General features: G+C 39.9%; 1 protein-coding gene across 8 annotated transcripts in view; it reads right to left on the reverse strand.

The window, feature by feature from the left end:
- LOC115207482 (voltage-dependent calcium channel subunit alpha-2/delta-2-like) overlaps positions 1-15,664 on the reverse strand; it is a 267,881-nt gene that overhangs the window by 91,572 nt on the left and 160,645 nt on the right. For 7 of the 8 annotated variants that reach the window (XR_003881017.1, XM_029774577.1, XM_029774579.1 and 4 more), the window contains one exon: positions 10,697-10,838. Coding sequence is in view for 7 of the 8 variants with exons in the window: in XM_029774577.1 (XP_029630437.1) it covers positions 10,697-10,838 (142 nt within the window). In the remaining variant the exon portion in view is untranslated. Of the gene's footprint in view, positions 1-10,696; positions 10,839-13,818; positions 14,294-15,664 lie in introns of those variants that run through there. The other variant, XM_029774580.1, reaches the window with a different exon arrangement.

The following is a 15,664-nucleotide window of genomic DNA, read 5'->3' on the forward strand; positions in this document are numbered from 1 at the left end:
GTGTGTTGATTTCAGCTGTCTTCTCCCTCTGAGTGAAAAACAGACTTTAAATCCCCCATACAGTCATTTCCTTTCAAAATGACTTTTGCTTTTCTCTCTCAGTCTCTCGCTCCATAAATCTGTCTTGATGTTGAGGAGGACTGAGATGATCTTCAGCATAGCGTGAGCTGGGTGACAGAAAGAACATGTCTATTTCAGCCATAGGATGAGCCTGAGGTAGGCTGGATGGATGCACACGGCACAGACTTTTAGATGTCTTTTACTACCCCTTTTAGCCTAAATTAAATCACTTCTCTTTTCAATAATCCATATTGTTATACTGTAAATGAATTACCCATTACCCACATAAATAGTGGTATTCCTCTAAAAGTTACAATAAGGTCCAGTAATTGAATCTACTATATAGTTGGTGTCCTGAGTGTAGAGCGAATGACTATCTAAATTACTTCTCCAAAACGTAATCAGTTCTCTTCTCCTTCAGTTCTAATGCCTGAGTCTTTGTGCTACTTTACCTGGGAAACATCAGCAGACTATAGATCACTTATTATATATGGCAATGCTTCAGAGTCTGTTCATTCTATTGAGATCCCTCTGATACCAATCTCTCCCTCCATTTTAAACCCTCTACTATACCCTCAGATTATTTCTCTATCTACTGTAGACTATAGCTCTGATTTATGTTGTGAGCCCCCTAGTTTCTGTGACTGTGTATTTTGCTCTTTTTGGATGGAACCCATGACATGGCATGTGTTCCATCATTTTTGCCTGAAGACGTCCAGAGGGGTGCCTGAACCACAAACAGTCACAGTGTCCACGCCACAGCTACTACGGCACCACGGCAGAGCAGTAGCTAACATTCATGTGCTTTTAGCTGGTGGTTTGGGCATTAATGTTGGGCTTGTTTGCTCTCTCTCTCGCGCTCTCTCTCATTAGCTGGGAGAAAGAAAGAGGGAGAGAGGGACAGCAGCCTCCCTCCAAAGGCGAGGAGGACTAATCCTTCCATTCATTCTAACCAGCAAAGCTTCACTTCACCCACTCTTTCATCTACACACGAAATTAGTCACTCCTCACCATTCTATTGTAATAAGCACATTGCTCACAGCTGATGTGTACAATAGAACGGAAATGACAGGGCCTGCCACTGCTCTGCATGCAGGGGATTTTAACTTTATTCCAACTTCAAGACTAAAGAAAGAACATGTTTGGGTTTTCCTGTACTTAAATGCTGTCTTTATCTTTATTCTTCCGTTACTATGACAACATAAATGTAAATATAGCCGAATGTGTGTTTAAGTGGTTATCTCTGAAATGAAAAGGGTTCCAGCAACACCAGTGATTACTTACCGTATAGCAGCTGTGTCTGCAAAACTATTAATACCATCTTCAGCCTGGTGCAATAACCATTATATTACACAGGTGTGTGAAGCTTCTCTGAAACTAAAGACAGACGCAGGAGTTAAAGAGGTGATGAAACTAAAGACAGACCCAGGAGTTAAAGAGATGATGAAACTAAAGACAGACGCAGGAGTTAAAGAGGTGATGAAACTAGACAGACCCAGGAGTTAAAGAGGTGATGAAACTAAAGACAGACCCAGGAGTTAAAGAGGTGATGAAACTAAAGACAGACCCAGGAGTTAAAGAGGTGATGAAACTAAAGACAGACCCAGGAGTTAAAGAGGTGATGAAACTAAAGACAGACCCAGGAGTTAAAGAGGTGATGAAACTAAAGACAGACCCAGGAGTTAAAGAGGTGATGAAACTAAAGACAGACCCAGGAGTTAAAGAGGTGATGAAACTAAAGACAGACCCAGGAGTTAAAGAGGTGATGAAACTAAAGACAGACCCAGGAGTTAAAGAGGTGATGAAACTAAAGACAGACCCAGGAGTTAAAGAGGTGATGAAACTAAAGACAGACCCAGGAGTTAAAGAGGTGATGAAACTAAAGACAGACCCAGGAGTTAAAGAGATGATGAAACTAAAGACAGACCCAGGAGTTAAAGAGATTATGAAACTAAAGACAGACCCAGGAGTTAAAGAGGTGATGAAACTAAAGACAGACCCAGGAGTTAAAGAGGTGATGAAACTAAAGACAGACCCAGGAGTTAAAGAGGTGATGAAACTAAAGACAGACCCAGGAGTTAAAGAGGTGATGAAACTAAAGACAGACCCAGGAGTTAAAGAGATGATGAAACTAAAGACAGACCCAGGAGTTAAAGAGATTATGAAACTAAAGACAGACCCAGGAGTTAAAGAGGTGATGAAACTAAAGACAGACCCAGGAGTTAAAGAGGTGATGAAACTAAAGACAGACCCAGGAGTTAAAGAGGTGATGAAACTAAAGACAGACCCAGGAGTTAAAGAGGTGATGAAACTAAAGACAGACCCAGGAGTTAAAGAGGTGATGAAACTAAAGACAGACGCAGGAGTTAAAGAGATGATGAAACTAAAGACAGACCCAGGAGTTAAAGAGGTGATGAAACTAAAGACAGACCCAGGAGTTAAAGAGATGATGAAACTAAAGACAGACCCAGGAGTTAAAGAGGTGTAGGTTTTCTATAATTTCAGCCAGAAGGAGCACTCACAAGCCTAAATGGGTCCCCAAAAAGTGTACACAATTGTGTACTACATCATCCATTTCGTATGATATGTTATGAATTTGCAAGTGCTGAAGATCCTGGATTGCATCTTTAAGTGTGTGATGGGATTCTTTCAGTGGTTTTTATTTAACCTTTTACTGCAGTTGGCTAAATCAGGGTCATACACAGTGTTTCTTGGTAGTCTTAATCAGTCACGGGTGTCGTAGGGATTGGACCAAATCGCAGCGGGAATGTGAATACTCATCTTCTTTAATGAAGGAAAACGTAAACACTTCACAAAACAACAAACATCGCCGAGAAACAATCCTGTCAGGTGCAACAAACACTAAACAGGAAACAACTACCCACAAATCCTATAGAAAAAACACCCCTCTTAAATAGGACCTTCAATTAGAAGCAACGAGGAGCAGCTGCTTCCAATTGAAGGTCAACCCAATAAACACCACATAGAAATAGACATACTAGAACTAACATAGAAATAGACTAACAAGAACATAGCCCAACAAACACCGAAACACTCTAAACAAACACCCCTCTTAAATAAGAACATAGCCCAACAATCCCCGAAATACTCTAAACAAACACCTCCTGCCACGCCCTGACCAAACTACAATAACAAACAACCTCTTTTACTGGTCAGGTCAGGACATGACATAATCAAATATAATTTGAAACAAAAGTATACACCTCACACACGTTTACGGGCTTTAAAAAGAGAAGACACCTGTACCATGTCAGATAGACATGCATTAAATTTTGAGTTTGCATCCCAAAACTACACTTAATATACATCACAGAAAATTGAAATATAACAAAACCGTTTGACATAGACACACCAGATCTTCAGAATTTGTTTGTCGTTGTTTCTTTATGAATGATGAAATTAGTGAAAAATACGAATAACATTCCACCCATGAGGTCACTAGGTCATTTGACTGCAGGAAAGGGCTTCCTCTCCTATCCCTGTTTCTCTGTGATTCCCTGTAAGATTATATTCCCCTGAGCTCTTCCCCGGAAATGATTCAGCAAAACTCTCCCTGCCATTCGTTGCCTCAATGTTTCCCTAACATTCACCCACCACAAGAATAAATCCTCTCTCTCCACATCAATTTATTCCTCTGTGGCTTTTTCTGTGGCGGTGTCCGTTCTGCAATAAGCATCGATAATTAGAAGAAAACTGTGTGAATGTTTGACCTAAGTTAATTAGAAAGTTTGCAGACTTGGCAGCAGGAATCAGCAGTGGAATAATGAATCATAAAATGGTTCATTACTGTGCCCAGGGAACACTCTCAATCTCAATAAACGGACATGGTCCCTGGCAGACAAATCAAACCAGGACTCATACACTGCCTCATTTAGCTGCTGAAAGGAACTCAATAAAAAAATAAAAAGCTTTTAGCTCTAAACGGTTTCTATTATTAAAGTCTCTCTCCTCCTCCTTTTCTCCTTCTCTCTCTCTCTCCCTTCCTCACTCCCTCTCTCTCTTTTCCTCTCTCTCAGGCTCTTTCTCTTGGTCCATCTCCCGTGTGTCAAAAACTCTGTTGTTGCCATATCATTACTATGCCTAACGCAATTTTGTAAAAACTACTTGTCATGCAAAAACCAGCTCCTTCCAACCCTCAAATATAACAGAGAAAACCAATCATATTACTAAAGTTTCATGGTTCAACCCTCTTCTCTTAGGCGTTCATTATCAAAGCACTACAATAACAACCCCTTCAAGTACACAGAGGATGAGTGCTCATAATAAACTCTATTCATTTACTCCATCCACAAAGCATAACACAGAACACTAAACTCATCCATACCATAGTCCACTAACACTTACTGCCTTAGACACACACTACCACACAATACGCCAGCTCCTGTGTAGATAGCGCCCTGTTCATTTTCTATCCCGTAGTGGCTGTGGCGTGGACACTGACTGTTTGTGGTTCAGGCAAACACGATGGAACACATGCCATGTCATGGGTTCCATCCAGAAAGAGCAAAAGACACAGTCACAGAAACTAGGGGGCTCACAACAGAATCAGAGATATAGACTACAGTAGATAGAGAAATAATCTGAGGGTATAGTAGAGGGTTTAAAACAGAGGGAGAGATTGGTATCAGAGGGATTTCAATAGAATGAACAGACTCTGAAGCATTGCCATATATAATAAGTGATCTATAGTCTGCTGATGTTTCCCAGGTAAAGTAGCACAAAGACTCAGGCATCAGATCTGAAGGAGAAGAGAACTGATGAAGTTTTGGAGAAGTAATTTAGATAGTCAATCGCTCTATACTCAGGACACCAACTATACAGTAGACTCAATTACTGGACCTTATTGTACGTTTTAGACTCAGTTCCAGGCTTTTATTCTCTAATTCTGACCATGTCACTCTCCTGCTGCTCTGCTCCGTTCTTCCTGGGTTGGCCAGACAGCCTTTCCTGCTCACTCACAATGCTGCTGCTCCACTGACCCTAAAGCTCTTTCAATGAGCCCAGACCTCTCAAGACCCACAGACAAACGTTCCACCCACATCAGCTCCTCATCAGCTCCTCATCAGCTCCTCATCAGCTCCTCATCAGCTCCTCATCAGCTCCTCATCAGCTCCTCATCAGTTCCTCATCAGCTCCTCATCAGCTCCTCATCAGTTCCTCGTGAGCTCCCCTAGCCACCTGTGGTGTTCCAGCAGAAGCCTTCTCCTTCGGTACTGAGCATGTCTCTGCCCTTTCGACAGCGCTCCAAGCCCCAGGAACTCAGAGGTAGAAATGTCCCGGAAGGATAATAGGCTATTTTCTTTCAACTCTACATGAAAATCAGCTTTTAACTTGAGATCTCTGGGGCCATTTGTATCAAGCGTCTTAGAGTAGGAGTGCTGAACTAGGATCAGGTCCCCCCTGTCTATGCAAATCTTATTAATTGCGATCTAATAGGCAAAACTGATCCTAGATCAGCACTCCTACTCTGAGATGCTTGATACATTTGCTTGACTTATTCCTAATAACATGATTTTATAGCTTAACACTACTGGTCATAATATTTTGTGCTACTGCTAACTCAATGTCCAAATATGAAGTTAGTTACTCACCTTTATTAAATGCATACAGTGCATAGCCACAATATTGTATAACAATACCATGTGTTGTATGCTTGCATTTTGAATTTATTATATATGTGTTATTGACAGAAGCTAGGCTACTGAATGACTTGAGTGTGAGTATGATTGGCTTCTGTATATGAGTACTGCATTTTACTCAACTAAGGAGAAATAACAGCACTCAAACAGCATGCTCATAATGGCGCTGGTGCCAAAACTGAAACAGCTGGGCCAATCTTTCCACTGCAGACTACGCACAGGGACTTGATTTACCCACAGTAAACATTTTCTGCTGAGCAAAACTCTTTCAAATTAACATCCTCCCAGAGTATTCCATTCTACTACTATGCCTATATAATCCCCAGCAGGCTAAATCAGAAAGCCTTTATTCATATACAAGTCCCAGTAAAGGCATATCTTTGAGAGAATCTAGGGGCCAGTGCAAAATGGCTACAGGAACAACAGACAGGACTGATTGCTCCATGGTTGGTTCTCCATGTTCTTTGTCCCCTCGTCCGGGGTAAAGAGCGGCTAACTCTGAAGTTTGCCCGAGAGGACCTGCTGGAAAAGCTTGTTATAAACCGGGTACCTAGCTTCTATGCCTCAGAAATAAAGAGTTTCTTCTGATGAAGAGGAAGACTGCAAACAAAACAGGTAGAAATGGTGGTCTATCTGTTAGCAGATAATTGGTGAATTATTTGGGATACAGCCTGAGCGTAAGTGTGAACAGATTCATGTCCAACAGATTACAATATGATAACAGAGAGATAACAGAGAGAGTACCCAGCAAACTGGGAACATTCCAAGAACATTAGCTTAGATTCCCATGAAGTTCTAGTTAGACTTTTATCTAACATTAGGATGATAACGTCTCAAAATATATATATGTTTTTATGTTTTAAATTAAATATCCTTGGAATGTTCTGATGACATTCATTTAAATGTTGTGCACAACATCTGTAACAACCACCACAGAATGTTCCCAAAACGTTCTCATTAGGTTTCCAGGTAATGTAATAACACAATGTACCAGTAATATTTTCCCAGCAAACCAAAATTGGTTATTGTGAAAGTTCCAAGAAAATTTGCTAGGTTGAGGCAAATGTCTCATAACACAAACTGTCCAGTCGTGCGGATGATTATACCATGTTTGTATAAAACATTCATCTGATATTGCAAGAACGTTCACAAAACACACTTTGTCTGTTCTTTAAAGGTTCCCAGAATGTTTCATAAGGTTGTGGGAACAGTTTGATAGGAACATTGTGGGGGCATCACAAAAGATATGTTCCCAAAACACAAAAAACTATCCAGTTGTGCAGATGATTATGCAATGTTTATTTTATGGTGAAAAAAAAACATTCACCTGATGTTACAAGAATGTTCTCAGAACATATTTAGTCTGTTCATTAAAAGTTCCCAGAATGTTTCATTAGATTGTGGGAACAGTCTGGTGAGAACATTGTGGGGACATCACAAACAATATGTTCCCAAAATACAAAAACTGTTCAGTTGTACGAATTATTATACAATGTTTCTTTTAGGGTGCAAAAAAACTTTCACCTGATGTGACGAGAACTTTCCCAAAACACAATTTTTATGTTCTAAAAAGTTCTAACACATTTGTCTAGGTTGTGGGAACATTGTGGGGATATATCAAGAGATATGTTCCCAAAACACTAAAACTGTCCAATTGTGCTGACATTCAGATAATGGTTGTATCAGGGTGCACAAAACATCATTTTGGTGTTGCAGTAATGTTGACAGAACAGGCTTTAAAGGTTCCCAAAACATTTAATTAGGTTGTGGGAACAGTGTGGGTATATTACAAGAGATAGGTTCCTAAAACACAAAATATTCTCAGTTGTGATGTTTAAAGTTAGGTTGTACAGGACATTACCTTAATTCTGTAAGAATGTTGACAGAACACATGGTCTAAGTTCTTTAAAGGTTCCCAGAAAATGTTATGAAGTTATGGGAATTATCTGGGACGTTGCAAGAATAGTATTGTGATATTCAAAAAGGTTGAACAGAACATTCCCACAATGTGGCACAATGTTCCACAATTTCCAAATGAGTCAGTTTTTATTACATTCATAGCATATTTGTTTAGGCTTAACATAATATCCTATGAATATTCAAACAATATACATTTTACCTTGTCTTGGTGGTCCTCAGAACATTTCAAAACCATTTAGCAAATGTTATATTTAAGTTTGAACTAATATTACCAAAATATTCTCATTTGTCGCTCTTAAAGCCAATTGGAATACATCCCCATTTTGTTTCCATCCAGATTTAATGACTGTATTGTAGGCCCACTCCAAGGTAATAGACACACAGCATTTTAATCTAGAAGATATTTGAACAGCATTTAATCATACAAACATAACCATATGCTTTACACTTCATATGTTGACAATCTGCACACGTAGGGTTTGTACCTGCAATGTTTGGTTCCCAAGCCAGGTCTTTCACACTCTGTGCCACCAGGGAAGTGCTCTTATGTCTTCTTTTTTTCAGTATATAGCCACGGCTGTATGGTCAATCAGGTATTCGATGCTTTCTTTTAAACCTTCTTAGACATAACTAACTGTTAACTGGGTTAGTCACCATCACTTCCCCCATCCACTTTATATGCTGCGTACTTCTGGGTCCATGTTTACAAGGTATCCAAGACTATGAGTGCTGATCTAGGATCACTTTTGCTTTTCAGATCATGAAAAATAAGACAGGGTTGCATTTTCTAAGAAGTTGAACACTTAATTGTTACAAAATGTTAAATGTTTTACAGTTAGTCTAAATTCTGAATAACTGACTGGATTTACAAATCTGCATGAGTAAAAGACATCCTTCTCTTTTAGTAGAGTACATCTGAGCCTCAATGTCAGTTTTTTTTTCTCAAAAGAAACATGGTTAAAGAATATGTGGGATTTAACCTGCAATCTTTGGATCTGCAGCCAGATCATTAGCCCTCTGTGCCACCTGGGGATATCTGCATCCTGGCAGGGTCTAATTTGGCCAATCAGGACACAGAACACCATTTCTGATTTATTAATATGATCCCATCCTCTTCATATTCTGTGTACTTGTAACAAATGTAAAATTCCATGTGTCTCTATATCACAATACAGTCCTCAAATGTGAATTACCATTAAATATGGAGAGTAAGATAATGTGGATGTATTCCAATTTTATTTATTCTGCTTTAAGGAACTACAAATGTGCATGTTGAGAATGTTGTGGCAATAATAGGTCAAACTTAAATATAACATTTTCTAAATTGCTTGAATATTAATAGAATATTATGTTAACCCTAAAATAAATATGCTATGAACGTCATCAAAACTGACTTATTTGGAAATTGTGGAACTTTGTGCAATATTGTGGGAATATGAGAATAATCCTGCAACATCCCAGACAACTCCCATAACTTAATTAAATGTTCTGGAAACCTTTAAAGAACTTAGACCACATGTTCTGTAAACATTCCTACAACATTACGGGAATGTCCTGTGCAACCTAACTTAAACATTATATGAATGTCATCACAGCTGAATGTCATCACAGCAATGTACCCATACTGTTCCCACAACCTATTTAAACATTATGGGAACTTTTAAAGAACTTAGAAAGGCTGTTTTGTCAACATTCTTGTGTAACCGATGTGAAATGGCTAGTTAGTTAGCGGTGGTGCGCGCTAATAGCGTTTCAATCAGTAACGTCACTCGCTCTGAGACTTGAAGTAGGGTTTCCCCTTGCGTTGCAAGGGCCGTGGCTTTTGTGGATGGGTAACGGTGCTTCGTGGGGTGTCAGTTGTTGATGTGTGCAAGGGTCTCTGGTTCGAGCCCGGGTTGGGGCGAAGAGAGGGACGGAACCTACACTGTTACACTTGCAACATCAAAGGAATGTTTTGTGCACCCTGATACAAATATTATCTGAATGTCAGTACAACTGCACAGTTTTAGTGTTTTGGGAACCTTCCTCTGTTCATGTCTCCACAACTTTATGAAACATTTGTAACCCTTTAAATAACAGACTAAATGTGTTCTGGGAACGTTCTTGTAACATCAGGTGAAAGTTTTTTGCACCCGAAATGAAACATTGTAGAATCATCTGAACAACTGAACAGTTTTGGGGTTTTGGGAACATATCTTTTGTGATGTCCCCACAATGTTCTCACCAGACTGTTCCCACAACCAAATGAAACATTATGGGAACCTTTAAAGAACAGATTAAATGTGTTCTAGGAATGTTCTTGCAACATTAGGTGAATGTTTAATATAAAAATTCTATAATCATGCGCACAACTGGACAGTTTTGTGTTATGAGAACATTTTCCGTGGCCTAACAAATGTCCTGGGAACTTTCACAGAACCAATTTTGGTTTGTTGGTTAGAGAGAAAATAAAGGGTGACTGCGAGATTACAGCCCCAGCAGGTACATGTGTTCACTTTTGTCAATTTTTGGATGACTGCCAAGGAGGGAGTTATGCCCGTTGGGCTGTGAGGTACCAGGTATGGCAGACTGTCCAAAACAGGGCGGTAGGTAGCCTAGCGGCCAGTAACTGAAGGGTCGCTGGTTCGAATCCCTGAGCTAGCAAAGTGGAAAAATCTGCCGTTCTGCCCTTGAGCAAGGCAGTTAACCTCCTACAACAACTGGGCACTGATTACATGGATGTCTATTAAAGCAGCCCCCCACACCTCTCTGATGCAGATGACACATTTTGGTTGAATGTATCCAGTTGTGCAACTGCTAGGTATCCTATTTCCTTCCCCAGAAAGGTCAGATCATGTGTGTGGATGCATTTTACATTTTAGTCATTTAGCAGACGCTCTTATCCAGAGCAACTTGCAGTAGTGAATGCATACATTTCATACAATTCATTTCATGCATATTTTTTTTTGTTTTGTACTGGCCCCCCATGGGAATCAAAACCACAACCCTGGTGTTGCACACACCATGCTCTACCAACTGAGCCACAGGGAAGGATGCCTGTGTAGCTTGGTACTTACAGCCCTTATAGATGTCTGTGGGGATCTGGACGGCGCTGTAGGAGTAGTTGACCTTGTTTTTAAAGTTGGGATCGTCCACAAACTCCAGCTTCATGGAGTAGGGGTTCTCCATCAGGTTCTCTTCCCCATCTCCGTCCTCCGTCTGCACAGAGAGACATATACAGAGAAAGAAACACACTGTTAATGAGATAAGTACAGTACAGGAGGAAATGCAGACAGATGAACACAAACAGATATCCGCCCCGCAAAGCCACAAACAAACAGGAACACACTCACAAAGGATTGAATGCACAGGCACACGCACATACTCTCACGCACACACACACACACACACACACAGAAGCACACATGCACACTCCTGGATTAAACTACAAAAACACCAATTACACTGCTGTTTAGGCTGGGTTTGGATTTGCCTTCTATTCTTTTCCTCGTCACAAAGCAACAGCAGGTATCAAAGTAGACACAAAACAGTTGGAATCAATTAGTGTCCAAGATGGCTATCACAGACACATTAGGTGGTACACAAATTAAGCCTGACAATAATAACTAACAACCAACACTACTTAATCACAGCTTTCCCTGCCACCCACACAGGCTGCATCTCCACTACGCCCATGCAGTGTTAGGTTAGGAAGCCAGCTGGAGCTGCCTTGTGTTATGTTAGACATTCAGAACAACAGAATGTCTATTATTCTGTAGTCTACCCACTAGCACACAACACAGAGCTATAGAGCTATAATGTGTTTACTGAGAGGACAACCTCTTCCATTAGTATTTAGCTGGGTTAGCCCGGGAACATTACTTTCACAAAGTGACAAATGTCAAATAAGGACAAAAGAAATGTGGGAGTAAAACTTGTCCTATTAATGTGACATTTAGGATTCAATCTTGATTAGCTATCGACAGAGGACAAGCCTTGCCTTTTCAAGAGCCAATCATGTGAAAATAAATAGGAGCTAGATCTAAACACATCCTCTGGTGGAGCTTATTCATTTATCTGTGCCTCCAAATCCTAAGGGATCTCACTAATATGCTGCAAGGTGCATACTGACAGAATATAGCACATACTGTATCTAATACCATACATGTAATCTCTGTTAACCTAGAAGTAAAATGTTGTTTAATTTGGTCAGCTGCATGATTAACTTCTGTGTTCATACAGGGCCTTCAGTTAGTATTAATACCCCTTGACTTATTCTGAATTCAAAATGGATTAAATATATTTTTCTCACCCACCTACACACAATACCTCATATTGACAAAGTGAAAACATGTTTTTAGAAATGTTTGCACATTTATTGAAATCTAAATATAGAATATCTAATTTACATAAGTATTCACACCCCTGAGTCAATACTTTGTAGAAGCACATTGGCAGTGATTACAGCTGTGAGTCTTTCTGGGTAAGTCTAAGAGCTTTCCACACCGGAATTGTGCAACATTTGCCCATTATTCTTTTCAAAATTCTTCAAGCTCTGTCAAATTGGTTGTTGATCATTACTAAACAACCATTTTCAGGTCACGCCATAGATTTTAAAAAGATTTAAGTAAAAACTGACGCTGAGGAACATTCACTGTCTTCTTGGTAAGCAAATCCAGTGTAGATTTGGCCTTGTGTTATAGCTTAGTGTCCTGCTGAAATATGAATTTATCTCCCAGTGTCTGGTGGAAAGCAGACCGAACCAGGTTTTCCTCTAGGATTTTGCCTGTGCTTATCTCCATTACATTTATTTTTTATCCTGAAAAACTCCCCAGTCCTTAACAATTACAAGCATACCCAGAACATGATGCAGCCACCACTATGTTTGAAATTATGGAGAATGGTACACAGTAATGTTTTGTATTGGATTTGCCCCAAACATAACACTTTGTATTCAGGGCAAAAACCAAATAGTTTTGCTACTTTTTTTTTGAGCATTACTTTAGTTGCAAACAAGAGGTAACGTTCGTCGTAAGAAGGAGACAAAGGTGCAGCGTGGTTGGCGAACATTTCTTTCCTTTATTAAAATGAACACCGTCAAAACAACAAAATAAAAATAAAAAACGAACGGAAAGTTCTGCATGCTTCTAAGCAGCTATACAAAAACAAGATCCCACAAAAACCCAGTGGGAAAAAGCTGCCTAAATATGATCCCCAATCAGAGACAATGAAAGACAGCTGCCTCTGATTGGGAACCATATCAGGCCAACATAGAAATACAATAAGGTAGAATGCCCACCCAAATCACACCCTGACCTAACCAAATAGAGAAATAAAAAGGCTCTCTACGGTCAGGGCGTGACACAAGATGCATCTTTTGGAATATATTTATTCTGTACAGGCTTTCTTCTTTTCACTGTAAATTATGTTAGTATTGTGGAGTAACTACAATGTGGTTGACCCACCCTCAGTTTTCTCCTATCACAGCCATTAAACTCTGTAACTGTTTAAAAGTCACCATTGGCCTCATGGTAAAATCCCTGAGCAGTTTCCATCCTCTGTGGCAACCGCCTGTATCTTCGTAGTGACTGGGTGTATTGATACACCATTTCAAGTGTAATTAATAACTTCAACATCCTCAAAGGGATATTCATTGTTTTTCATTGCTTTTTTTATTTTTACCCATCTACCAATATTTTCCCTTTTTTTTGCGAGGCATTGGAAAACCTCCCTGGTCTATATGGTTGAATCTGGGTTTGAAATTCACTGTTCGACTGAGGGACCTTACAGATAATTGTATGTGTGAGGTACAGAGATGAAGTAGTCATTCAAAAATCATGTTTTACACAATTATTGCACATAGAGTGAGTCCATGCAACTTATTATATGACTTTTTAAGTACATTTTTACTCCTGAACTTATTTAGGCTTGCCATAACAAAGGGTATGAATACTTATTGACTGAAGACATTTTATCTTTTCATTTTTAATTAATTAGTAAATATGTTAAAAAACATAATTCCACTTTGACATTATGGGGCATTGTGTGTAGACCAGTGACTCAACTAAAATTTTATAAAAATTTAATTCAGTCTCTAACACAACAGAATGTGGAAAATGTCAAGTACTGTATGTGAATACTTTCTGAAGGCACTGTACGTATTAGAAATTGAGAGTTCCGGCAAAAATGAAGTCTTCACCCTCCGATCTGTGTGGGCACACGCGTGAAGCACTGGAGTTTAAGCACCGCCTTTGCCCAATCCTGAAACGTCCAAATAACCAGTGACGAAAACCCCAACACCGAAACTAATGCTGCTCCGATCTCACGCATCCCATTCAGTCCTCGCAGATTCTCTCGGTCTACACGCAGAATCTGCCCACAGAGAGGTTACCACCAATGAGAAGGTATGAGAGGAAGCCATGCTGAATATATAGCATGCACAGCATACCATAAGGAAAGGGAAGCCAAAACATACACAGTTCTTAATCTACGCACAAAATACGTATATACTGTGCATACTGTATTATAAGTGTAATAAAATACAATCCTAAAACTGACAGACACATGTCAGTGCATAACACAAATACTCACACATCCGAAGAGGAGGGTGGTGGCAGGCAGAACAAAAATAAAACTAAGACAAAAAACAAATACTCAAATACAGTACAGTACAGTACAATACAATACAGTACAATACAGTACAGTACACACTGAGACATGCCCATATATCTCTCTTTAATAGAGTAGCAAGGTTTCGTTGGATTTGACATGATAAAAACTGTTTGTTTTTTCACAAATTTGTATTCAAGCCTCATGCCCTGTGCAGGAATTGATCGATGGCCTGTCTTTAATTGTCTATTAAAAAGCAATTGCAAGCTGTTGTTGGAAGTGAAGGTAAGAGCAGAGCAGGGGGACAGTTGTGAAGATAGTCCACTGAATGTCAACGATAGCGACATTTTAGTGACAGACCAGGACAACATGCTACCTTACAGGAAACGCATCACCAGACATATGTCAACTGTCTCTGTCTCCCGCTCTGCGTGTGTCTCTCTCACACATACACATGCAGTACATGCACATACACGATTGTAAATCAAAGGTAACAAACATGATCAAAAATCGATACAAACGTTCCGTTATAAAACTCACACTCTCACATTCTCTCTGACTGCACTCTCTGGCTACACTCTCTGGCTACACTCTCTAGCTACACTCTCTGGCTACACTCTCTGGCTACACTCTCTGGCTACACTCTCTGGCTATACTCTCTGGCTATACTCTCTGGCTATACTCTCTGGCTATACTCTCTGGCTACACTCTCTGGCTACACTCTCTGGCTACACTCTCTGGCTACACTCTCTGGCTATACTCTCTGGCTATGGCCCTTGTGTCATCACTTTAATCTCCGCCAGGTTTCCCCTTTCTTATACAGACTTACAAAAACCTACCAGACTTGACACTCCCCATCTCTGAGTCCTATCTCTCCCTATTCACTCCTCACCACACATTTGACAGTAAGAACATTACAATAAAACTTCCACAGCCACATTTTCAATTTATATCTCTTAAACAGTCTCCTATTCCTCAACTCATCTATTCATTCTGTCTAAACCTTCCTGTTTGTTTTCTCACTCTTTGCCTGTCAATCATCTCCAACTGTATCCCAATGTAAACCTCCCCACTCAACCATGACCCCATTACACAAGAACAGGTACGTGATAAGATGTGCTGCTTTTAACAGCAACACTAATGTTGCTGGTGACAAGGTAAAGGTGGATTGTGTGGCAGTGACATTGAAGATTGGTTGACAAATATAATACTAGTCTAGCGATATTACAGCAAAGACAATGAATGTGTTCATGATCATGCTTATTCATTTGCATCAGCAAGGGTGAGAGGGTTAGAGTTGGATGTTGGTCTATCAGAGTGGTTCACTCGATTACTGATGCAGTCCTTCAAACACGCGAGGACATTGTGTTAAGGGCAGTTTGGTGGCATGGGTGATTAGGTAGGACTTGCTGGTTCATCGGTGAAGATGATTAGGT

The sequence above is a fragment of the Salmo trutta genome, chromosome 14 (assembly GCF_901001165.1).
Source record: "Salmo trutta chromosome 14, fSalTru1.1, whole genome shotgun sequence".
In the NCBI taxonomy this organism is placed as follows: domain Eukaryota; kingdom Metazoa; phylum Chordata; class Actinopteri; order Salmoniformes; family Salmonidae; genus Salmo; species Salmo trutta.